The 24,300-nt window shown below is 40.8% G+C and overlaps 1 protein-coding gene across 5 annotated transcripts in view; it reads left to right on the top strand.

The window, feature by feature from the left end:
- The window catches only part of USP6NL (USP6 N-terminal like), a 115,161-nt gene that overhangs the window by 20,089 nt on the left and 70,772 nt on the right, over positions 1-24,300 (top strand). The window contains exon 1 of one of the 5 annotated variants that reach the window (XM_048952063.1): positions 4,634-5,753. The exons of 3 other annotated variants lie outside the window; for them this stretch is intronic. In XM_048952063.1, coding sequence (XP_048808020.1) covers positions 5,681-5,753 — 73 coding nt within the window. In that variant the 5' untranslated portion in view covers positions 4,634-5,680. Of the gene's footprint in view, positions 1-4,633; positions 5,754-16,001; positions 16,051-24,300 lie in introns of those variants that run through there. One more of the 5 variants, XM_048952085.1, reaches the window with a different exon arrangement.

Genomic DNA, 24,300 nt, shown 5'->3' with positions numbered 1-24,300 from the left:
ACTTGGCTCATAACAACCTCATACAACAATGTAGGCTTGGGAGAAGAGTAGTACCAGGGGGTGCTGGTTGTGGCTGGCTGCACACGAGCCAGTTGTGTGGCCAAGAAGGCCAATGACTTCTAGCCTGCATCGGAACTGTGGTGGCCAGGGGACTAGAGGAGTGACTGTCCCCTTATATGTGGGCGCTGGTGAGGCCACACCTCAAATACTGTGTTTGGTTTTGGGCTCCTCACTACAAGAAGGATGATGAGTTGCTTTCGTGTGTGCAGAGAAGAGCAGTGAAGCTGGTAAAGGAAGTAGAAAACAAAAGTTACGAGGAGTGACTGAGAGAATTGGCGTTGTTCAGCATGGAAAAGGCAGAGGGAGATCTCATTGCTCACTACAGTTGACTGAAAGAGGCTGCGGCTGGGTGAATGTTGGCCTCTTTTCTCAGGTGACAAGAGATAGAATGCAAGGAAATGGTCTCCAGTTGTACCAGAGAAACTTAGATTGGATATTAGGAAGAAATTCTGCGTGGGAAGGGTGATCAGGCATTGGAATGGGCTGCCCAGGGAAGAGGTGCTGTCTGTCCCTGGAGAAAGCTGCATGTGCTGCTGAGGGATGTGGTTTGAGCAATGGGATGTGTTAGGTCAGGCTGATGGTCAGAATCGATAACCTTGAAGGTCTTTTTCAACACAGATGATTCTATGCTTCCGTCTGTCAGAAGGCTGTGGCCATATTTCATTTATTTTTATGGAGGATTTGTAGAATACGTAGCCAAAAGCAGTCACTCTTTTCTTGAAAAATGAATGCCTTGGATAACAAACGCAGTTTCATCACTAGTTTAGTTTACCAGGAAAGGCTACCAGAATTCTGGATCTGATTTCTTGAGAACATGAGGTTTTCTTTGCTTGTCTTTTTCCTGGTTCCCTACAGTTGATTACTGTCCAAGAATACTCTGTAGAAAATAACAAAGATTCAGAGACTCGTTGGGAGATGGGTGGGGGTTAGTTATTGATGTGAATTCTCCTGTTCTATCTAGAGTGGATTATTTAATATCTGATGAAGGAAAACTGTAGACTTCAGTTCATGGATTGGAAAATTAAATCAAAATATTAGTGAGAAAGGATGGGTAACTCACTTTACTACTGGTTTAATAGTTATTTGTGTGAAGATGTATTGCTTCTCCTAGAGCTCGATGCCTATTATTTTGAGATATTCATTTGAAGACCAGCTGTGACAGGAAAAGTCAGAGAGGAGTAATTGTAAAACAAAATGCTATTGATATTTTAGGTGTTGCTGTGACTTAGTTGCTGGGTAGACTGTACTGAACTAAGTTGCTTTATGCTGCAAATGTTTTTATAATGGATTTTTCCTTCTTAGTATTTCAGGAGTCTTTTCCCAAATAACATATTTTATTTACATTTCCTTAATCATTTTAAGCTATTTTAATGCTGAAAATTGCTTGTAAGGTTATTGTTAGTGCTTAAAAGAAAATCTGCTTCCTATTCTGAGCTATTTTGCTCAGATGGGAGGAGAGGCAAAGCAGTTCTGCTGTGTGTAGCTTCTTAAACTGCAGCTTTTAGAGCAAACTTTGAAATTGATCATTAAGAACAACCGCCTTTGCTGTTTCTGGTGCTTGACTTTCTATAGCCCTTGTTATGGATAGTCCTACCAACTCTGTAAGGTATTTAATCTGTGAATTTTACAAGTGTAGAAAGATGGGTTCAAAGAGCACGTGGATCCCATCTACGAAGATCCCCATCTACTGCCCATAACAGACATGCACTTTTTGCAGTACTAGAGAGGTATCAGAGACTTTCATGGATACATTTAACCTCTTTCTGGATGACAGTGGCTGAATTTCAAGCTTGATTCTGCCTTTATTGAAGAAGGTAGCTTCAGGATGGAGCTCAGCCTGACTCCTTGCCATGGCTGCTTTCCCTGGATTTCTCTCTGCCTTAGCGCTATGAACTGTTTTGTTGGGTCTGTCAGCCCTTATTGCTTTGTATCTTACCCATGTTCAGAGTTTAGCAGATAGGGAAAAGGACATACATAATTCTGCTGTGCTGTACTGGAAGCATAATTGAAGATTCTGAAGACAGAACTGCCTGGATTTCTGTGGAGATATGGCAGAATAGTCTGTATGCAGGCTGACTTCTAACCAGGTCAGGTTGATGTGAGATGGAAAAAGAATGGTCACGATAACTTTGCATCTCAAATAAATGTGTGCAGGACTATTGTTCAAATGCCCTCAAGCTGTTTCGGTGGTGTTTTGCTTGTTTTTTTTTCTTCTCCCTAGCTTGTACATTTTCTTTTCTGCAAATGAGGGCAGAACAAACTGGTGACTTGGGATAGCTGCAGTGCTGCTTGGGGTTACCATGAGTGTTCATGATATTTTTTTCTTTTAAGCCAGGACACGATGCCATGAATATATAAACAGTTTAGATTATAATAAGAGAAGCAGAATTAAGTTTTGCTCAAGCTTAGTGTTTTTTTTTTTTTTTTTGTAAACTATAGTTTGATGTATATCTACTGAGCTGTATTTTTGTAGCATCCTTTGTGCTGCATGTGTTACCTCCTGGCAGTATGCTTTATTAAAACGAAGTGCTTTCGAAGACCAGCTAATTATAATTACGTTAATAGACACATTTTTATTTTGAGTGATGGCAGCTAACTAATCAGGATGCAAGTTGTACTCTGTATTATGGTTGAGAGAGGTCAAGGGCTGTACACAGTGATCCATGAAATCTAATCCTGGTTAACTGCTCCTTCTCATTATCGCCCTGATGAAATGAATTGTAATGAGTGTGATTGCTGCATGCCCTAAATTATTGAAGTTAAGGGAGAAAAGCAGAATGCAAGAAAATTAAGAAGTGCCCATTGCTCAGCTAACTGGCTGCTGACAAAGCAAGTGATTAGTAGAAATCCACATGGTATGCACTGAGTGTTGCAACATGGCTCAAGGAGAATCTGCTTAAATCAAAGTGTCGTAATTTTAGTGTAACACTTTTCCTTGTTTATCAGTGTTCTCTTGTAAACAAGATGTTTGGTAATCCTGTTTATGGTTTCCCAAGTTCATTTTAAAGCTTGCCTTTTTATTATAAATGACATTTTTCTAACAGAACTGAGAGGAAAACTACTGCATGTGCCATCTCTGCAGTTTTTTCACACTGAGGAAGGGCAGGTTTGTGTGGGAATGATTCCTAGTCCTGGAAGTCTTGCACAACTCCCTTCGGGAAAGAGAGATGTTGGTGACCATAGGATAAAAGTGTTTCTAAGGGCAGTTCTACAGACTTTAGTACGTAGGTTTTTTTTTTTTTTAATTTGGCCTGGAAATCACATAAGAAACCTTTTTCAGTTAATCATCAATGAGAAGGGATAGCTTTGAAGCAAAGGGAGCAACTTGTCTATTCCCAGCAGGGAGTAGCTGTAACCCTTCTCTGCGTGCTAACTCAGAGCTATCAAAGCGCAGTATTTCTCTTTTTTACTATCAGTATGGCCCACTGCTTGAATTATGAAAACAGCAGTGACACAAAAGCAAGTAGGAAACATGCTTTGTATGTCTGCTTTTCTCTTGCCCTTCTTCCTCTTTCCTACTGTTACTTTTTGTCAGTCCACCATCCTCTCATTACACTTGAGAACCTTGCTGGTCTGTCTCAGTTACTGATCACTTTCAGGACCTCTGTACTCATGCTTTAGTTTGTTAAGCATTTATTAAGTTATTACTGAAGATTTGAATGTACCAGTTTTTCTTTTTTCTTTTCTGTCCTTAATACATTTATATCAAAGACCTGGAGAAGTTTTTTAATGCTTTAAAGGTAGTTGGATGCTTACGTGAACTGTAAACTTAGGCAGCTTTTCAGAATAAAATTGCAGTGCAATTTAGCTGTAAGCAGTGGTGTTCCTTTGAGTTTATATCTTTTACTGAAAGAAATTGTTTGAGAAGCCAACTAAATTAAGGAATACATCATGGAAAGATAATGATGGGAAAGCTCTTAGAGCAGGTATGTTGAAGGTATATCTGAAGAACCTGCAGGTCAACTTAATCAGACAATTCTGACATTAAGTTTTGTTTAAATGTTCTGAAATTATAGCTTTTTCCTAGAAATATCTTTTTATATGTATAAGTGGAAGGAAAAAATGACCACGAAGTTATTTATCAGAAACCCAGCGTTTAAGTTTATGTACAGAATTTATGAATTATTCTTTATGTAAAGAGTTAATGTTCCATTCCAGATGACTTGAAGAATCCTTTTTTTGGGAAGAGATAATTGATAGTTGCTCAGTAATTGTCCCCAGGCTTCCAATTGAGTGGATGTACTTGCAGGGTGAGACAAGAAATTGGACGGCTTGTCAGAGATGATGGTTTTGGTTGTCTTTGTTTTGCCAAGCCAAATACAATACTGCTTTGGAATGTTATTACTTCTGGCAGGGGTGAGTTAATGGGCAGGATGTAAATGAGCCTAACATAACAGAAACAGTTTGTGCCTACCCTGCATGTGTTTCAACAGACCAACATGCGTGTGGATAAACATGCCAGCAACTGTAAGATCTAAGATGTTTGTGATCAGGAGCTGGAATGGAAAGAAATGACCTCTCCCACATCTAACACTTAAGCAATGGGAACAGAAGGTCTAAAGGCCAGAGAATACATCTTGAGCCTTGGTTGGGCCTGTGTTTGTTCTAATTTAATGTTTTATTGGAAAACATAGTTGGCTTCCTAAATTGCTTGCTTTGTATAGATGAGGCCTTACAGAGTTATGCAGCAATTCAGCTTCCAAAAGCATTCACAGAGCTGACAGTTATTTAATGCAACAGCGTAAAACACAATTTCTATGACTTTTTTTCCTTAGCTCTGTAGAGCCTTTGACAGAAGGGCTTTCTGAAGTGCCTTTGTACGTTTTCCAAATGGCATTAAAAGTGTTACGGGGCACATTCTGCAATTTGTCTGTTTAAAATTACCTGCCAGAAGTAATGATAGTACCTTAGCTGAAACTGTTCTCTGGGCCTCTGGTGGTGAGAGAGAGCAGGACGCCCAGAACGCCCCCTGGATTTCCAGCATGCTTCCTGACGAGAGAGGATTCCAGTCACGTACAGGGTGTCAGAGGTGCGTGTTCAAGGGGGAAGAAGAAGGAACACAGAGACTTGTTTTAGTAGTTGCTTGCTTATGCCCAAATGTGTTTAGCAGGGTAGATTTGACTTCTGTTTGTAGGTCTGATGCTGGCTCTACAGTGCACAGTGCTCTCTTAAAACATGACATGAAATTTCATGAATTGATACAGACTTTAAAAGAGGATTTGGACACTGTTCTTAAATACTAAGCTCAGGGGGGTGTGTGTTCCTTCTATCAGAATTCATTTCAAGAGTGTTTTCTTCAGTTAATTTTGGTGTCAATGTTCCCTTTAAAGTTTATTTAGAGAAATCAGTATGCGTTCTATTCCATCAATAATTTCTTGAAATGTTCTGTAGAAATGTAGGACTGCTTGCAGATTTTTGTCTCCTTGTGCTGAAGTCACTTTAAATCCATCATCCCAGCCTGTAGAGTCGTCAGGCAGAAATGCATCTCTGAAGGTAGAGGAGTTGCTCCTGCATCCGTTTTGCCTGAGCATGCTGAAGGCAGCCGCCTAATGACGTGTAGTAATGAAACCTGTTGGAATTGTAGGGGGGCATCTGGTCTCTTTGATTTTGCTAAGGAGCAATGATTCAAGTGCTTCAGATTGTAAAAGATTTGGTGTCGCCAGCAAGACGGAGAGCAGATGCTGCTAAGAAAGGTAAGAGCAGCACTGGGATATATTCAGTGTTCGGAGTGATTTGCTATAGATCACAAATCTTTTGGAGTTTGGTTGTACTTATACGCATATTTAAAATTTCCTGTGGTGTGTAGAGCTGCTGTAAATTGGCTTTGAATTATTAAGCCTAATTATTATCGTTTTGCAACTGCAGCTTCCCCAAAGAGAATCCCGATGACGTTTATTGTGCTGAAGATGGACTTTTTGTCAGCATTTGTAACTGCTGTTATTGTTCTGAAGATATTTCCCTTATTTTTCTGTACTAAAAATGTTTTTCATGTCTGGATGGCTCAGGCTGTGAAAATAGCAACTGTATTCTATATAATCTACCATCAGGAGAGCACATAGAATCTTAAGTGTTCTAAATGAGAATAAAAACAAGAATAGACTTCTTCAGTGCTTATGGAAATGAGATGGACTGAACGTCCACAGCTGCTCTGCTGTTTAGGTTTTACAATTAGATTATTTTGAGATTACAGCTAACTTCAAAATCCAAAACGGCTCTCGTGAGTGTACAAAAAACATTACTTTAAATACTCACTTGTTGTTTGAAATTAATGATGTTAAATTCTTTTTTTGTTCGGTGTGTTGAGTGTTTGTTGTTTTTTTTCTTCTGTAAGCTAGTTCCATCTTTTGTGGTATCTTGCATGCTTATCTAATTGGGAACTCATTAAACACTTTTTTTCCTCTACTGTTCATTTTTATTTTTACATCTTAATCATTTGCAGTTGCTCGATATTGGGTCTGTAAAGGAATAAACTAATTCATGAAGCTATCTGAAACTGCATTCCTTTCTTACTAGAATTAATTTTCAGTGGCCTCTTCATTTTGTAGTGAATAGATCATGAATAATTTAGAGGCTATAGCATCTGTGTGTGCCTGCCGCCGTGCCGTTGTTCTGCTCTGCTGTTACATGTAATCTGTGGCTAAAGGCAAGTACCTGTAATTTACATTGCTGGTCTGAAGACATCAGGCTGCTGTACTTCTAAGGAATTAGTTAATGAAACACTTCTAAGAAAACAAATGATTAAAGGCAGAACTGAAGCCGACTGTATTATCTCCGGTCAGAAAAAAAGACATGCATTTCATGAAGTCAAACTTCTGAATTGCTTCCTAAAATTCCGTAATGATTGGTTGAACATCCCACCCAACAGCTGTGTAATAATTTTGCTTGCTATCAGTTCTCTGTACATCATCTTTTTTTGATTTATTTGCTTATGCTCCACTTATTACAGAGAAGAACGAAGGTGACAGTCAGTAGTTGCTGCCTGTTCTGAGTGTAGCCAGCTGGCCAGGCTTGATTTTTATAGGAGGTGTGTGAGAGCTGGTTTAAAAACATAACAGCAAAAATTAAATTATGTTTATTTAAACTGATGCATCTGAGTTGGAAGTGAAAGCCTTGAAAAAATGTAACAAAATACTCAGAAATGAGCTGTAAAGCTGTGTGATTTTTTTATTATTATTATTTTTTCTTATTTCCCCTCTTTATTTCAGACCCTTTTTGCTCATTGTTTGGGCAGTATTCTCAGGCTGCTAGTAACTGAGCTAATTAGATGTTAGCTCTTAGAGAACTTGGTTGTAAAACTTTACAGACAATATGAAGTTCCTAACATTAAGAAAATCTCATACGTACAGAAGAAAACATCAATAAAAGATGCAAAGTGCTCACAGAATTCTGTAATAAATACAGCAATCTGAGTAGGCAGCAGGGTTTCTTTCTCCCATCACGCAATATTAGGCATCTGGTGTATGGGAAGGACTGTATTCTACAGAAGTGACTCATTCTCATTATTGTTTTCAGTAAATGGAAAAATGTATTTGTAAAGGAAGAGTTGCTAGGAAGCTCAGTGTGAATGTGAGGTGAATTCATAGACACATAAAGGATGATATGTGAAGTATTTGCAAATGTGCTTTTGAGTTAGTGTTGGTAAGTTTAGAGGTTTTTAATGTCATTCCTTGGATGCACCCTCTTTTTCCTGTTTAAAAAAAGGGTTTTTGTTAGAACTTGTTTTGAAGCCAAGTGTAAAATCCTAAGGTCTGAATTTTCTTTAAAATCTATCCTTTGTCATGAGATCTGGGAGCCTAAGAAATACCTGGGCGGACTCTTGCAGGCCTGTTTGCATGTGGAGTGGAAGAGGACTGTATTCCTCACTAGGGTCTTAACTAGACTCAGGGGACAAACGTTGCACAGTAGTATAATGTATTAATTGCCCGTTTCTTGTGTTTTACTTGGTTTAAAAATTGCCCTCTTTGAAGTTGAATGTTCTAACTTTATAATGATTTTTATAAATAGTATGCAGGGCTGTGGGGGAAAGGATTGCCCCAGCTTCCCATTTACCCAAGGCTTATTTTCAGCTGAGACCCAGAAACACAGTTATTAGCCAAGAAAATGTCATTTTGCATCTGTGATTCAACAACAGAAGCTTATTATAAGACAAGTAAGTGTAGCTACTGTGGAGAGGAAAATTCAATCCCTGCTGAAGAAAGTCTTGTAGAACGTTATTTAAAAGGAATCCATTCTTAGCATTTCATGGGTTTAGAGATGGATTTAATAGGGTAGTTGAACAGCTTGCTGAAGTTGCTGAGTCTGATTGTTTGCTACAGCCAGAGTTAGTTTTCACTGTAGCTGTGACCCATGCCAATAGCTAAATTAGATTTCATTTTCTGTATCAGAAGAATGTGATAGTTAGTTTACAAATAGAGTACTATTCTTGTCTCAGCTGCAAGTCCCTAGGTGATGGTTTTGCATGTAGTGTTTGGCTGTTGCAAAGGTTCCCATCAGAAAACTCCTCAGTAGCCCTGTGAAGTTCTTGCTAGCAAGGCCTGCAGTAAGCAAAGCAGTGACTTTGGTGTGTAATGTCTGAGGTACACTTTCATGCTCTCTTGATGCACTGCTTAAAACTTGAATGGCAAAAGTTTCTGAAAACTGCAATCCTCGACAATGACAGTCCATAAACTTCCAATTACGGTGAAGGCTGTGTGTGTAACTTTGTTTCTTTTAGTTTTAAGATAACAGCAGTTCAGTTTAAAGGAAAAAAACCAAACGTTGCTACTTCATTCATTGAAGAAAAGGTAACACCCGATCTCAGCTTACCACTTCTTGTAAGACTGAAAGTAAACACGAAGTTGTAAAGGAAGTAGAGAAATATTAAAGGACTTGCTATTTCTTGAGGCTTGGCTTTCTTGAACAAATTGTAACCTTGAAAGCCTGGCTTTGAAGTAAGTCCCAAATCATGTCCATATAAGATTGTCTTGATAAGCATTCTACTTCAAGGCCATGTATATCACAAGATCTGAGACTTGTTTGAATTGGGGGGAAAATAAATGTTGTTTTATGTTACTATAATGTTATTTGGAGAAATCAGTGTGGAGTATAAATCTGTTGACTTCTTTTCACCATTGGAATCCTATTTGAAATCACTGTTAAAATTAATGAAGACGTATTCTTGTTTTACCTCTTCTCCCCTTGTTCTTTTCACAGATAGCCTTTAGTTAGAATATAATGAAGATACTGCACTGAAATGTGTTTAGCAGATGACTAAATCAAAATCACAGTATTGCAAAGACATGCAGTCTTTAGAGTAAGAGATACTAAATAGAAAACTTAGGTTTGAGGGTGTATGTGTTTGGTCACTGCAATGAACTGGGCTGTAAGCCAAAGAGAATGATGCTCTTTGGAATCCCTTGTGTTTCTTTGAGGTGCACATCTTATCTCAGTCTTTTTAGGTTTTAGACAGCTTACAAATACCTTCAGATTCAAAGATAATTTTCATTCTGGAAATGTGGGCATACAAGGCACGTAAATGTTGGGCCAGACGAGGCTAATTGTGTATAAATGTGCCAATAATAATAGTTCATGCTTCAGAAGATCCTTCCTGAATTCATTTGCCAGATGGTACTCTGGTAGAACCTTACATTCCAGACTCAGACTTGGCAAGAAAATGGCAGTTTTTCTTTTGGTTAATTTCTTTTGCAGGGTGATTGGTTGGTTAGTTGTAAGATGAAGAAAATAAAGGTCCTGCAGCAACTAGCTGTGGTGTTTTCTTGTTTGTTTTCTTTTTCTTAGTTGTCCTGTCTTTTGGTGCGCAATGTGCTGAGGTTTTTGCCTCTTGTGGGAGGTTTCAGGGTTAACTGAGTTTCTTCTTCTTCTTCTTGCTTTTCTTCAGGATGCATCTTATACTTCTTCCATTTCTTAGTATTTTTTAATGAAGTGACTTGTTTTCTGAGTGCAGCAAAGCCTTTAAATCCTTTCTTCTCTTTATCTGTGGATAGGAATTTGTTTCACTCTATATTCCTTTTTTCATATGAATACAATGGAAACTAATTCTGTGGAGATGTCTATTTAAAATGAGAAGCAAAATCTTTGGACTCCATGATTTTTTACTTTTTTTGCACTGGAATCTCCTAAGAGCAGAGCTGTGTGTTAGTGGAAAGAGACCGCTTGCAAGAAACTTGACAGCATAGCACAAGTTGATTGAATGAAGCATGCAGTATGAAGCTTAAATTCTGGAGAAATTTTTGAGGTAAATACTTGACTGTGGTTGCCAAGAATCTCAGTTTGTGCTAAGCTTGGCCTGTGGCTTTGCTTTTTTTTCTTCTAACGTTTTTGGTGTTTATAATTTCTTAGTGTAGATCTGTGATTCCTCCCGTCAGACTGATAATTACAGACCTACAGAATATCCTGAGCTGGAAGAAGGGACCCATCAAGTCCAGCTCCTGGCCCCACGCAGCTCCACCCCAAATCCAAACCCAGTATCTGAGAGCATTGGCCAAACACCCCTTGAACTCGGCAGCTCGGTGCCGTGCCCACTGCCCTGGGCCGGCTGTTCCATGCCCACTGCCCTCTGGTGCAGACCTTTCCCTAGCACCCCCTGCCCCTCTCCTGGCACAGCTCCACGCCGTTCCCTCGGTCCCTGTCGCTGTCACACAGAGCAGAGCTCAGCGCTGCCCTCCGCTCCCTGGGAGGAGCTGCAGCTGCCGTGAGGCCTCCCCTCAGCTCCTCTGCTCTGGGCTGAGAAACCCAGGGCCGTCATCCACAACTCACACAACTTGCCCTCCAGGTGTTCCCCACTCTGGATGGATGCTCTCTAATAGCTTTATGTCCATCTTCTGGCACCCAAACTGCACCCAGTTTGCTGGAGATGAAGCCACACAGTGCAGTGGCACAGTCCCTCCCATTGCCACCAGTCAGTGCTGGGCCTGGTGCACCCCAGGGTACGGTTGGCTCTTTTGGCTCCAGGGCATGCGAGTGACTCAGATCCATCTTGCTGTCAGCCATAACACTGGGATTCGTCTTTGTGGGACTGCTCTCCATTCTTTGGTCTCTTGGTTTGTGAATATATCTGCGATTCTCCTGTCCCAGATGCTGAATGACTCTTGTTAAACTTCATTGTTTGACCAGATTGGTGGTTGCCCAGCCCTTCAGTTTGTCAAGTTTTCTTTGCAAAGCTCTTCTGTGATCAGAGGAGATAACGCTTAGTTTGTAGACATCACTGCATTAAGTGTCCATTCACATCCTGAACCATAAAGATTCTGATTTATTTCCTTCTTACTCCTTAGCCAGAACCGAAATATTGAACAAACAGTAACACTTTTAAAAATTACCTTTTTTTTTTTTTTCCTGGGAGTATTTAAAAAAAAAAAAAAAAAAAAATTCCAGTATGCCTAATCTTGCTCAATTTCTCATAGACGGATCATGTGTTATCTTCCATTGGAACTGCATGTGGAAAAGGAATGTAGTAGAGTGGGGTAACTGGTGTTTTAAAATAATAAAATGAAATGGAGTTCAGATTTTTTTAACCTCCTCAATCAGTTTCAAGAATTTTTCCACTTCTTGTGACTTCATTATGTACACAGTTTTCCTCAGTCTTTTGTTTGAAAAATGACTACCTCTCATATCCTGTGGTCCTCTGAGTGACAGAATATTATTTTGTGGCATTTAGGTTTGAAAGAACCCAAAGCTCAGCCTCCACTGACTGTATCTAGGAAGTACTGTACTTAAATGAGTCTTAATTTGTATCTTGTTCCTGAAAAAGTTGATGTGAAAGTCATTTATCTCAGTCTCAACTACACTTTTAGCGTGACCCCTTGCTGAAAGGCAGTCTATTGACTCCATTTCCTCCTTACAGTCAGTGCTGTTACAGTTCATGTGAACTGAAGTTGTGTATTCATGTATTTTATTGTTGAAAAAATACTGCTGTAGTTCAGAGAAGTGTGCTATGCCTGTATGGCCTGTATGCTATTGTTTGAAATCATTTTGTTTGTTAGAGCTGGAATGGAGAGAAGAGAGGGAATGATCAATCATACAGACTAGAGAAGACCTCTAAGAACATCTAATTCACCTGTCAATGCGATGTTAACTAGCACACATACCTCAGTGCCACACCTGCCCTATTCTTGAACACTTCCAGAAATGGTCACTCCCTCACCTTCCTGGGCAGCCTATGGCAATGCATCACTGCTCTCGGAGAAGAAGTTTTTCCTGACATCCAACCTGAACCTTCCCTGGTGCAACTGAAGGCCATTTGCTCTCCTCCTGTCACTGTTACCTGGGAGCAGAGCCTGACCCCCCTCCCCTCCACCCCACCACAACCCCATTCAGGCACTCATAGAGAGCAATAAAGTCTCTCCTGAGCTTCCTCTTCTCCAGACTGAACAATTACGGTTCCATCAGCTACTCCCCATAAGACTTGTGCTCCAGACCCTTCTCTGAATGTTCTCTACAGCCTCAGTTTATTGTAGTGAGGAGCCCAAAACAGAATGCAGTGCTGAAGGCGCGACCTCACCAGAGCTGAGTACAGGGGAGCAATCACCTCGGTGTCTTGCTGATGGCACTTTGTCTGATACAAGACAGGGTGCCATTGACTTTTTTGGCTGCCTGGACGCACTGCCAGCTCATGTCAACAGCCAGCTGCACTACTGTTCTCTCAGATTGTTTTCTACTGAGCAGGTTGCCGACCACTCTGCCCCAAACCTGTAGCATTGTGGTGGGGCTGTGACTGAGGTGCAGGACCCAGCACTTGATCCTGTTAGAGCTGATACAGTTGGCTTCAGCCCACTGATTCAGCCTGTCCAGATCACTCTATAGGACCTTCCTAACCCTGGGCAGGTCAACGCTTCCTCACAACTTGATTACATTTGTACATTTACGAGGGGTGCACTCAGTTCCTTCATCCAGATCGTGAATAACAGTAACAAAAAGGACTGAGCTGCTAAGTCTGTACCAGGAGTTAACTGTAGGAGGGTTGTTGGACTCCACCATCTCCAGAGATCTCTTCTAACACCTATAATGCTGTGACTCTGAATTAATTTACTTATGTATTTCTCCTGAAATAAGAAGCTCTGCCCACATTAATCGGTGTCATTTTTTTATATTATGCACCTCTTCAACACATATAAACATTTTTAATTCATTATCTACCATGACTAAGGTTCTATTGATAGGACAAAATTGAACTGTAGCTCAACAAGATCTACTGACTTTATTGTTTTTGTGTTTAGTAATGGTTTTATAGGTAACTAACATTAGCACCAGTGGCTCTTCCTAACGATGTAGTCCTGCCTTACTTCTGCTGTTTCTCCTCATCCCAGTTTGTATAGTTAAGTTGATTTAAATTGGGAACGTGGTCTAAACTTTGCCATACATTTCTTTCTTGTTGAGGCAGTTTTAATCCTGATCTGTTTTACCACCCTAATTGCTGAGGCAGGCTCACAAATGTGCATGCCAGCTCCCAGGAGGGGTGTGAATAATCGCGGGGGTGAGCTTCCTTCACACTGAGGCTGGCTCATACAAGGGCAAAGTACTGCTGAAATTTGACAGGCAATTGTGAGTACCAGGTGTTCTGCCTCAGAATGTTGCATATACAAGTAATAGTGCAGTCGTACTAGTACAGCTGGACACTCATCAGCATGATTTTTATCAGATATGTTCTATTTCTGAAGCTGACATTCACTGTTCCTACTTTGAATAGTAGTAACTTTCACGAAAAATATGTATGTTGTGGCTTTCTTCTTTCACTTCTTGAGTGTTTATTGTTGTTTTTACTTCATTTAAAAATGCTTAAAATGTTGTCTCATTTGAGTGTAGTGCCAGATGCTGTGATTAAGAAAGGTCACAGTGCTACTTAGCTACATGTAGCTGTTAACGATTGACTTTAGCGTCTGTTTATTTGGTCTGTGATTATTAGTTAGTTAGCATCATTTAATAAAGTACTTATGTTGTATCTTGAGTTGATCTATGACTTAGCAAAATAGTCTCAGATAGCTTGATTTAGCTATAGAGGAACTGTGGAAAAAACGAGGTACATTATTTCTGTAATAATGTTACTTAAATTAGCTAATTTACAAGAATTGAAGTAAAGAAAACTGCTCTTTAGATTTATGCTGTGAATTTTTATTCCAATATGTAATGGATTTTTTGGGGGGGCAGGGAAGCAGGTTCCTAAATCCATGGCTCTGCCAACTCTTCATTCTTACTCCCCAAAGGTTTGTGAAATTGTTTGAGGATGGTGAAGTTACTCTTTTTTTTTTTTTTTTTTTTTTTTTTTTGTCTGTCAAATAAAGTACCCCTATGTAGCCAAAAGGGCATAAGGGGAGAAAACCAAACTCCTCTGCTACTTCCCTGATAAGTAGTGCTATAGTCTTGGACTAGATGAACTCAGTTGTCTTTTCCAACTTCAATTATTCTGTGATTCTGTCTCCAATTTGATTCCAGTCTTTTCTGGGGATGAACTGCAATGCCTTTGGTTAGTTCATAGAATCACAAGGTTGGAAATGACCTGTAAATCATCTAGTACAACCGTCTGCTCATTACTATTGCGACCACAAACTAAACCATATCTCGCAGCTCCTCATCCAGACGCCTCTTGAACACTGCCAGGGACGGTGACTCCACCACCTCCCTGGGCAGCCATTCCAGTGCCTGACCACCCTCTGAGAGAAGTTCTTCCTTACGTCTAACCTAAAACTCCTCTGGTAACCTAATCCTCCTCATAAGACTTGTGCTCCAGACCCCTCACCAGTTTCGTTGCCCTTCTCTGGACACGTTCCAGGGCCTCAATGTCTTTTCTGTAGTGAGGGGCCCAAAACTGAACACAGTACTTGAGGTGCAGCCTCCCCAGTGCTGAGTGGAGGGGGATGATCACCTCCCTGCTCCTCCTGGCCACACTATTTCTAACGCAGGCCAGGATGCTGTTGGCCCTCTTGGCTGCCTGGCACACTGCTGGCTCATGTTCAGCCAAGCATCAACCAACACCCCCAGGTCCCTTTCCTTTTCACACTCATCCAGCCATTCGTCCCCAAGCCTATAATGCTGCAAGGGGTTGTTGTGGCCAAAGTGTGGGACCCGACACTTGGCCTTGTTGAACTTCATCCCATTCACCTCAGCCCAGTGATCCAGCTTATCTAGATAGTTGCACTGGCTGCCCTTCATCTTGGAGCAAGTTTCAGCAGTGATAAAAACTGAACATAGGATGTCTGCTGGTAACTACAGTTAAAGTTGGGTTTTTACTTCACTTGCTGCAAGTGCTAACTGCTGCAATTTTTTTACCCATTTCTCAGTCCCCTATCAGTTTTTCTGCAGTATATCTGGGACAGTAAATGTAAAGTAAAAGTAAGCTGCTAGCTGGGGACTGTGTTCATTTACATAGCAAATCTGTCAAATTTTTCTTCTGCAGTTAATGTCAAAAATCACCAATGTAGGTATAGCTTTAGTTCAAGTTTTTATTGATGAAAAATGGAAAAAAAAAAAATGCAAGCAAACTACCTGCAAGCTACAAAGACTGTATGATTATATACTGCTGTAAGCTGCTATTTATCCTCTTTTGGTAAGAGGCTGTCGTGTGGTTTTACATCATGCAGACAGTGGGATGCCTCTGTGCCCTACAGAGCCTTCTGCAGTTGATACTCATTGATTTGGTCACAGCTGCTGCCTGAGTTGTGGGCAAGGAAGGCGAAGCCTCCTGTTAAATCCCTCATGAATATTCTGGCCTTGAGAATCATTTTCGTCTTTAAATCTGTCTAGACTTCATAGGTGGTGTAACGCACGGAACAGTTGCTGGCCTGAAGCAGTACTACTTACACAGAACTCCTCTTCATGATTTCATTGGAGCAGGGGAAACCTGGCAGCTGAGCCTGAGGAGCAGCTGGAAACAAGGTGGCTTTATTGGGTTTCTTGAAAGAAGAGGACAGCTGTGTCTGTGGAATTGGTGATTTATGCAAGTGTTTGCTTAACATTTTAGAAGGTTAATGGGTTACATACTGTTGAGCTCAAGCTGCTGGGGTGAGTGTTTCTGCTTTTCTGTTTTTAGTGACACTGCAATAGAGGCTGCATTTCTGCATTGCTGGCAGCATTTGTCCAGTAAGTCCAGAGCAGAGAGATATCCAGCCTGGATCTGAACATGGCGGGAAGGCTGTTTGTGTGCCTTTTCTTCTGTAGCTCTTCTGTTTTTACTGTGGCATGAATTTTATAATGGCGTCCTTCCATCACGGAGTTCTGGGTTATGGAGGCTTTTGAGAAAGAACTGAGAAATCAGTGTCTGACGTTTGCTCTGTGTGGAGGGTCTTGAAAAACAAACCTCTTTTGGCCTTGCATTTTCACAATTCAAGCAAACACAGTTTTCTGACCTTGATAAGAATGTGCCAATTGTGCTATGTTATTTTTAAGTGCACACAGATTTTTACTTCTTGTGGACTCTTGAAGCATAATGTTGACTCTATCTGATACTGTAGAGGAGTTATTTTTTTTCTTAATGATGATCTTGTGCTCTTAAGGTCTGCTTAAAGCAATGAGAAATGACCTATTGATTTTTTTTTTTTTTTTTTTTTTTCTTTTTTTCCTTGTTCAGTTTCTGGTATTTTATCCTCATACTTCAGAAACTTGGAACATAATGCTAAACAAGTGTTAGCCTCTCTGCTTATCAGTTGCACAGGGTTTATTTATTACAAATATTTAACATACAGCTTAAGAAGGTGACGGTTTTCCTTGTTGAATTGCAGTGGATGGGGATAAGAAACAGTGCAGAGATGGATGCTAGGAAGTTTGTCTGTTTGTTTTTAGTAACACGAAATACAGTGAATGTTTCCAAGTGACAGGGTCTCAGCTGGACATGTTCTACAGCAGATAATTACAGCAGGCTGGTGGCTCAGATAATGTTTTGGTGTATATCCACCATTCACAGATTTCCTGGACGTTTTATCTCGTTTCTGTAAGGTGCTTCTATATGCCTTCTTGAGCTTCTAAATGTGTAGGCATAGCATGTAAGCAAAGCATCCAGACTTCTCAAGTCAGATAACATATCATTTTTTATTCCCCTTCAGTTACTTATACTTAACAACGAATAAAACTATTTGTTTCCCAGTGGAATAGGCTGTCTTGTTTTGTCTCTTTACTTCATTGCAAGCACAAGCAGCTCCTTCCAACAGAAATGATCTGTCAGTGTTAGTATTAAACTAGCCATAAAAATGTTAATTTGAACTGAATTTCCAGATCAAACAGAAAACTTAATTAATGTCAGTTAATTAAATTCTTGGTGGAAATGGGAAAATAAGTACACAGATGCTCAAGTCTGCTGCTGTCTCTTTGCTAATAAAGCAGCTAACGAAGCAGTTTCTGGCTGTACCTGAAGAGAGCAGATCCTCAGTGGGAGCAGCTTCTCCCTTGTACGTCAGGTCCCAGCTGATAGGTTTCGTTTTGCTGCTCTTATCTCCTGTCACACTATTATTTGGCAACGTATTCAAACAAACAAAAGAAAATCATACATGGGGATGCCTGATTGCTCACACACCTCTCCAGGAGACACCTGTATCAGATGTCGTGGTTATTAGTCACGGTCACTTAACTCTTCTCTGCAGGCCTCAGTGATGGGTGGGATATAAATGCTACAACCTGGCAGCCTGCAGGGCTCTGTGTGCGTGCAAGGGCTTCGTTTTGAAATGAATACAGGCTCACTCACTGCAGCGCTCATGAGCAGACTCTGTCCATATGGAGAAGCTCATTGATATTCTGCTTGTAGAGTTCATCTGGTAGTCTTGTTTGCCAAATATTACTGCAGTATCTCCACTGGATTGCAGGTGTTTTCTACTGCTGCTTGGAAATAGCTCGAATGGGTGCTTGATGTTGAATTTGCATCTTCTGCAATCAATTTACAGGAGCTAACTTTGTATAGAATTTAGTTGTGCCTTTAGTCTTTGAGCACTGTGAGGACTCTGGGGCTCTTAGTTGTAGAATCATAGAATATCCCACGTTCAAAGGGACTTGCAAGGATCATGAAGTCCAGCTCCTTTTAAGGCACACATGATCTTCATGCATGAAACTGAAACCAGTTGTCCTTGGGGAGATCAAGTTGTGTGTAGCAGTTGGGGTATCTGCTTCATTTCCCCTGATATGGGTATTGATATGATTGGTATATTGATCATATTGATATGATATATATGATTGGTATGTAAGCAGAAGGAGAGAACCTGAGTGTGAATAGGTAAATGTCACCTTGTCTACTAATCTACCCTCTGTGCTAGATGTTCCCAAAAATATTTTCACTGAAAAGGGTGCTCTTTTCCATGCCGTTTTTTATTCCTCTTTGGTCAGCAGTATTTTCCAGAGGTTAAGGCTAAGTTTTGGGTTTGTTTGTAGAAGTATATCATATTTTAAGTTTAATAATTTGAGTTCACTGATTCATGTCACGATTAAAATAGAAGTATGGCTTCTGTTTTCTAAGTCTAAGTTTGGGGTGGGAAACAGCAGTAGTTTGAAGGAAAGAATTACAGTACAGTTCACAGGTCTCAACTGGAATGTTGAGAGGTAGCCTTGATTCAGGACTTCGTTTCTTTGTGAGAAAGGAAATACTCCGTACAAATGGGAGGACTTTTGATAACAGGAAAGCCTTGTGATCTTTCACATATAAATATTTTCTATTTCATTTTAAACCATCATTAGCTCAGTGAAACAATGCTTTGCCATTTAGAAAGACCTTTTGAAAAAATGGGCTTCTCTTGGGTTGCTGACAGGGCTCCCCAGTGTGTGATGTGCACTTGATTGCAGGCGTTGCACTGTGATACTTAATATGCCAGCGCTGTTGCTCTGTGTCCTAATTTTTCTCCTTCAAGGAAAAAAAAAAAAAATAGACTACCAGCTCTTCTCTTTTTGTCCTGACAGCTGTGCATTGAAAAGGCTTCAACGTGTTTTGAAAAATTTGCTCATCTATGCTACAGCTGCATCAAGTCCCGGAGACACCGTCTCAGCACTCACTAAAAGGAGAATGTTGCATTCACAGATGGTTGTGTGGAGCACAAAGACACATGGATCAATAAAAGTGTTTCTGCCACTTCTGTGCTACGAGTTAGTGCCATGTTAGGGTTTAAAAAAGTGGAACAAACAGTAGTTCATAGCTTGTCGAATCTACGCACAGAAATTAAAGCTACACAGATTCAAATTTGCATTGCTGTTTAGCTTACAGGCATTGGAATGACCTTCTAACTGCGCAGTGATAATTGCCTACTTTACAGTATGTTTAAAGCTTTGGAGAAGAATACTTAGAATGTTGGAACATGCATTAAAAATCATTGTCTGGTAACTAATAAGAACTTAAAGCCATTCTATTAATAGTTCAGATAGACTCTGAAGGGAAAAATGAGCAAATACACTTAGGCAAATCACAGGAAGACCGGTTGTGCTGGGATGTGCTGTGTGTTTAGCAGTGGTAGCCTATAGGCCATGTCAGCAAGCAGACAGCCCTGTAATGAGTGGGTCTGGAGAAGGGAAGGGAGTTGCTGAGGGCCTGACATCCCTGTGTACTCTGGCAGTTTTTCCAGGCTACCTCAGACCTCATCCGTGTTCCTCGGGTGGAACATCAGGCAGAGTTAGGAGTGCATCTTGCAGATTAGTTTAATCTGGAAGAAATCCAGTTTGCATGCTCCCTTGTCGCTTCCCAGTGTGAAGTAAAGAGCAGTAAATAGAGATGATCTGGAGGTTTGCTTCAGAAGCATGCTTCTGATCTCTGCTAAAATTCAATTTATAGAATTATGTGGAACATCTGTAGTCCTTTACCCTGGATTTATGATCTTGACATTGGGTAGAATAATGATTTTGTTAGGAATTAAAAGTTTTAATAGGCCTGATGTTTCAGGGGCAGAAAGGAGATCAAGAAATGGTGCATTAAAATATTGAAGACTGACATCTATGATTCATGTTTGCATATGCTCTGACTCTCAAGCACTAAATTCACAGGAACATTTGTATTTGGGGTTATGTGACAAGGTTTTGGAAGTGGGTGGGGCTGCAGGAGTGAGAAGAGAGCAGGGACTGCCCTGTGTCTGGCACAGTGGATTTTGGTCAGCTCCAAAACGAGCCCACTGATGGCCAAAGCTGAGCCTGTAGCACTTTGTCGATCTGAGGTAATGTATTTAGGAAACGTGTGCAGAAAACTGTGCAGCAGATGTGAGAGAGAGAGAGACTGAGAAAATGTCAGAGGGACAGCCCTGCAGCCACCAAGGTCAGTGCAGGAGGAAGGCAGGAGGTGCTCCAGGCATGGAGCAGAAGATCTCTGCAGACCAGGAGAGGCCAGTGGTGGAGCAGACTGTTCCTCTGCAGCCCACGGACGCTGCGTGGATCAGATCTCCATGCGCAGCCCATGGAGGAGCCCACGGTGCAGCTGTGGATGTGGCCTGAAGGAGCTGCAGCCATGGATACCCCAGTAGGAGCAGGGCCTGGGCTGGAGCTGCAGCTGTGGAGAGGAGCCGTGGTGTCGCAGGAGGGCTGGGGGAGCTGCTGCACAAGGGGACCTGTGCTGTGGTCCTGGAATATGGGCCCTGTTGTACCAGACTCTTGTTGAAGCAGTGCTTGAGGAGCTGCAGCCCATGGGAAGGAATTACAAGGGAGTTGTGGAAGGGTGTGAAGAGGAAGGAGTGGTGGAGGAGAACTGCTGTGGGCTGAGTGCAGCCCCCCTCTCTGTTCCTGCTGCTCTGCATGAAGGCAGCAGAGGATTGAAGGCCAAGGGAGTGGAGTCGAGCCTGAAGGAAGGGCTTGGTGGCACGAGATGGCTTTCATTTTATCTTAGTTCCTCATCATCCTACGTTATTTTTAATTGGCAATAAATTAATCCTCCAACTCAGGCCTATTTTGTATGTAATGATAATCAGTGAGTGAATTCCCTGCCCTTATCTCAGCCCAGGAACTGTTTTTTCTCATTTTCTTCCCCTCCTGATGAGGGGGGAGTGTGAGAGCAGCTGGGTGGGTCTGGCACTGAGCTGAGGTTCCTCACCACAGCAATGCTGAACAAATGAACAAACTTGAACTTTGCAATTGTGTTCCTGTGAGTTCTCTCCAGTCCCGGTTCCCTTAAACTGCCAGCAATGCTAGCATGAATTAATTTAACAGTTCTGTTTTTTTTCTTGTGGATTACGTTGTCTTCACATGATCCTGTTTACCAACAATAACTTCAGCTGAGCTGAAGAAACAGAGCACTGACATGTTCAGTAAGCACTGTAAATGCAGGACAAGATGCCTGCATGATGTCCTTCTAAATTTTATTCTCCATTCTCTTCATGTGAATCTCCTCATGTTTAAAATAAAAAGAACAAAAACTCTCTAACATTTCCAACTACCCATCTGTAGTAATTAGTTTTGAAATAAGATTTGTTGGTCTGCCAGCTAATGGTAGATCTGGTACGTAGCAGAATTGTTGAACTCATATTGAAATCATCAGTGACATTAAGAAAAATTAAACAAATTATCTTGTGCATCCTAGCTACAGAAATGTAATGAAGAATTCAGAAGTAGTTGAATGGCAATGCACTTGAACGTGCAGGGGTTTTGATGGTGGGAAGGGCAGCCATGGGTGGATGGAGGGAACAGCATTTATTTGGCATATCTTAATCACTCCTCCTGCTTTAGAAGTGTAATTCAGTAGTGATTTGATTTCAGTGTTTTGTTTGACGTAGCTGCCTTTTTGGGCCATTTCTGATTCCTTTTTAATTTAAAACAACTTTCCTGCAGCATTTTGCAAGAGCTTCTCTTCCTCAGCTTCTTTCTTGGTTGCCTTTTTTCTGTCATACAGCTTCTATCACTTGAATTTATAGATTTATTATTAGTAAGAAAACTTTTGTTTCCAATTAATACCTTAAAAAACAAAACAAACAAACAAGAAAACAACCCAAAAAACTAAAATCTTTTCAGCTTCAGATTTGAGAATTTATTTTAATCCAAAGATGTTACAGAATTGCTACTATAAATGAAAAACGTTTCTGTTCTTCCATTAATTCAAGTGATCTTTTTTTTCACAATTAAAGCAACTGCAGATGAGGCTGTTTTCAAAGATTCTTCTTCATTATGAGATGAGTCTGAAAATGACTTCATTTAGAATTCGTTCTAAGTCCTGATTCCTGGTGTGAAAAGCTGTCTGATGTTTGTGCACATGGCTGTTTTATCTAGGTCTGAACTTTGATTACTGATAGCTATGTGATGTGTATCACTGATCTGCCTGGCAGTGTAGCAGTAGTGGCATACTGCTAGTTTTACTGAGTAGCTCCTTCTGAAGTCTAAGAATATGAAATTTGCCTTGTTTGCCCTGAAGTGGCCATGTAGCAGTTTTATCTAGCTGTCTGACCCTTGCAGTAGCTCTCTACTTGTAAGGTAAGTTAATCAATTAACTTGAGATATGTAAAAGGTAGCTATTATGTTTTCAAATTGAAACAGTGTAGTTTCACTGTATATGTATCCCTTTCATTCTGATAAGTTTTTCACAGTTGTGTGGGCTTTGGAGAACAGCTGTGCTATTCTGTCCTATTCCTTTTATGAACTTCCATCATTCAGAAGATTCTCTACATGTGGACTCAATGTGGCTAAATTCTGCAACAATCTCATGTGTCCTGTTGCTTTTCTTTCTCAAGTTGTGCAGTTGTTTTTCCTCTGCATTCACAAAAAGGAAATGTTCATGAGTTTTCTGTCAGGTCCTTCCCTTCCCTTCCCTTCCCTTCCCTTCCCTTCCCTTCCCTTCCCTTCCCTTCCCTTCCCTTCCCTTCCCTTCCCTTCCCTTCCCTTCCCTTCCCTTCCCTTCCCTTCCCTTCCCTTCCCTTCCCTTCCCTTCCCTTCCCTTCCCTTCCCTTCCCTTCCCTTCCCTTCCCTTCCCTTCCCTTCCCTTCCCCTCTAGTTTCAGCACTGTTTATGTATGCAGGGAGATGCAAAATGCTGCTGATCTAATGTACAGGTGTAAACGAGGAAAACATGTGCAAGGTAATAGGAAAATTGGTACTTGTATAAGATGGAAACACTTGCATAACAAGTTAGTGGAAACTTGGAACAGCTCTGTAATTTGTATATTTAATTTAATTTGAGTGTTGCATACCTGTAGCTTTGTGCATTAAAATACCTATGATGCACACACAGTTGTAAAACCCTTTGCTTTAAGTTCCATATGCCTTAGTGATGATGACCCTTGCATACCTTAACTTGGCAGCTAATTGTATTCAAGTGGTTTTGTACCTCTTAAACTACCATTCCCTAAGTAATGCGTCACACTTCCTCCCCCACCCCTTCCGTATCCTCTTTCCATATTGTTCATGTTTGTGCTCTTCGTTAGACATGACTTTTAAATTGTTGCTCTTCCTCTTTTCTGCCCTCAGAAGGTGTTATGTTACCAGAAAGCAGTTTTACTATGGCTGGTGGCTGTTTGCTGCGCATTGTGTCGGTGTGCAGCTTGTGGTGCTGCAGCTAAACCACAGAGCTCAGGCTGTACTTCCATCAACCTCCAAACTCTGGCTGTTGTGGCTGTGCTGTACAGCTGTCACTTGCCTTCACAGCTTCAGAAGAGATTTGGGCCATTCAGAACAGTAATAGCATTTCATTACTCTCCCACTAAAGACTTCTGACTCGGTAAAAGCTGGTTAAGTGGTGACAAAGTCACATGTTCATTTTGCACGTCCTCTTGAGCTCCTCAAAGATGGGTTCATTTATCTGAAAAATATCTAAAAATTACTTTATTTTTGAGTCTGTGATTCACTGAACCACCACCTCAACTCACACCTGAGGAGTGGCTGTTGGTGATGCTGCTGCAGTGAAAGAGAGAACATCCTCCAGGAGGTGCATCTGATTCATTTATTACAGAAACCTGTTGACGAGATGAATGTTACCTTGGGATTAAACAACCTTTTGTACCTTCAGCTAGAAAGTATTCTTGGATGGTTTTATTTTTGGTGCTCTGTTTTTATAGCACATAGCAAAATAATGTGAACTGTTGGTCCCAGTGGTCATTTTTGAGATATGATGTGCTTTTCCGAAACAGCCGGTGTCGGCAAATAGATTGTGTGTGATTAACTTTATGGAGTTCATTGGTTATTCCTATGCCAGGGATGAAACTGAGATAGGGAACGGGAAGTAAATGGAACTAAATTTTGAGACTGAAAGCAGTAGTTCCTGTACTTGTAGGTAGCACGCACTGAAGTTGTTTGCTTTACTGTGGTTTGTATTAAAGTAAATTTAAATTAGAATTTCTCTCTTCTCCTTGCCTAAACACAGGTGGGCTGTGTTCTTTGTAACTTC

The sequence above is a fragment of the Lagopus muta genome, chromosome 1, assembly GCF_023343835.1.
Source record: "Lagopus muta isolate bLagMut1 chromosome 1, bLagMut1 primary, whole genome shotgun sequence".
NCBI lineage: Eukaryota > Metazoa > Chordata > Aves > Galliformes > Phasianidae > Lagopus > Lagopus muta.
This window is presented reverse-complemented; position numbering and strand designations above follow the sequence as displayed.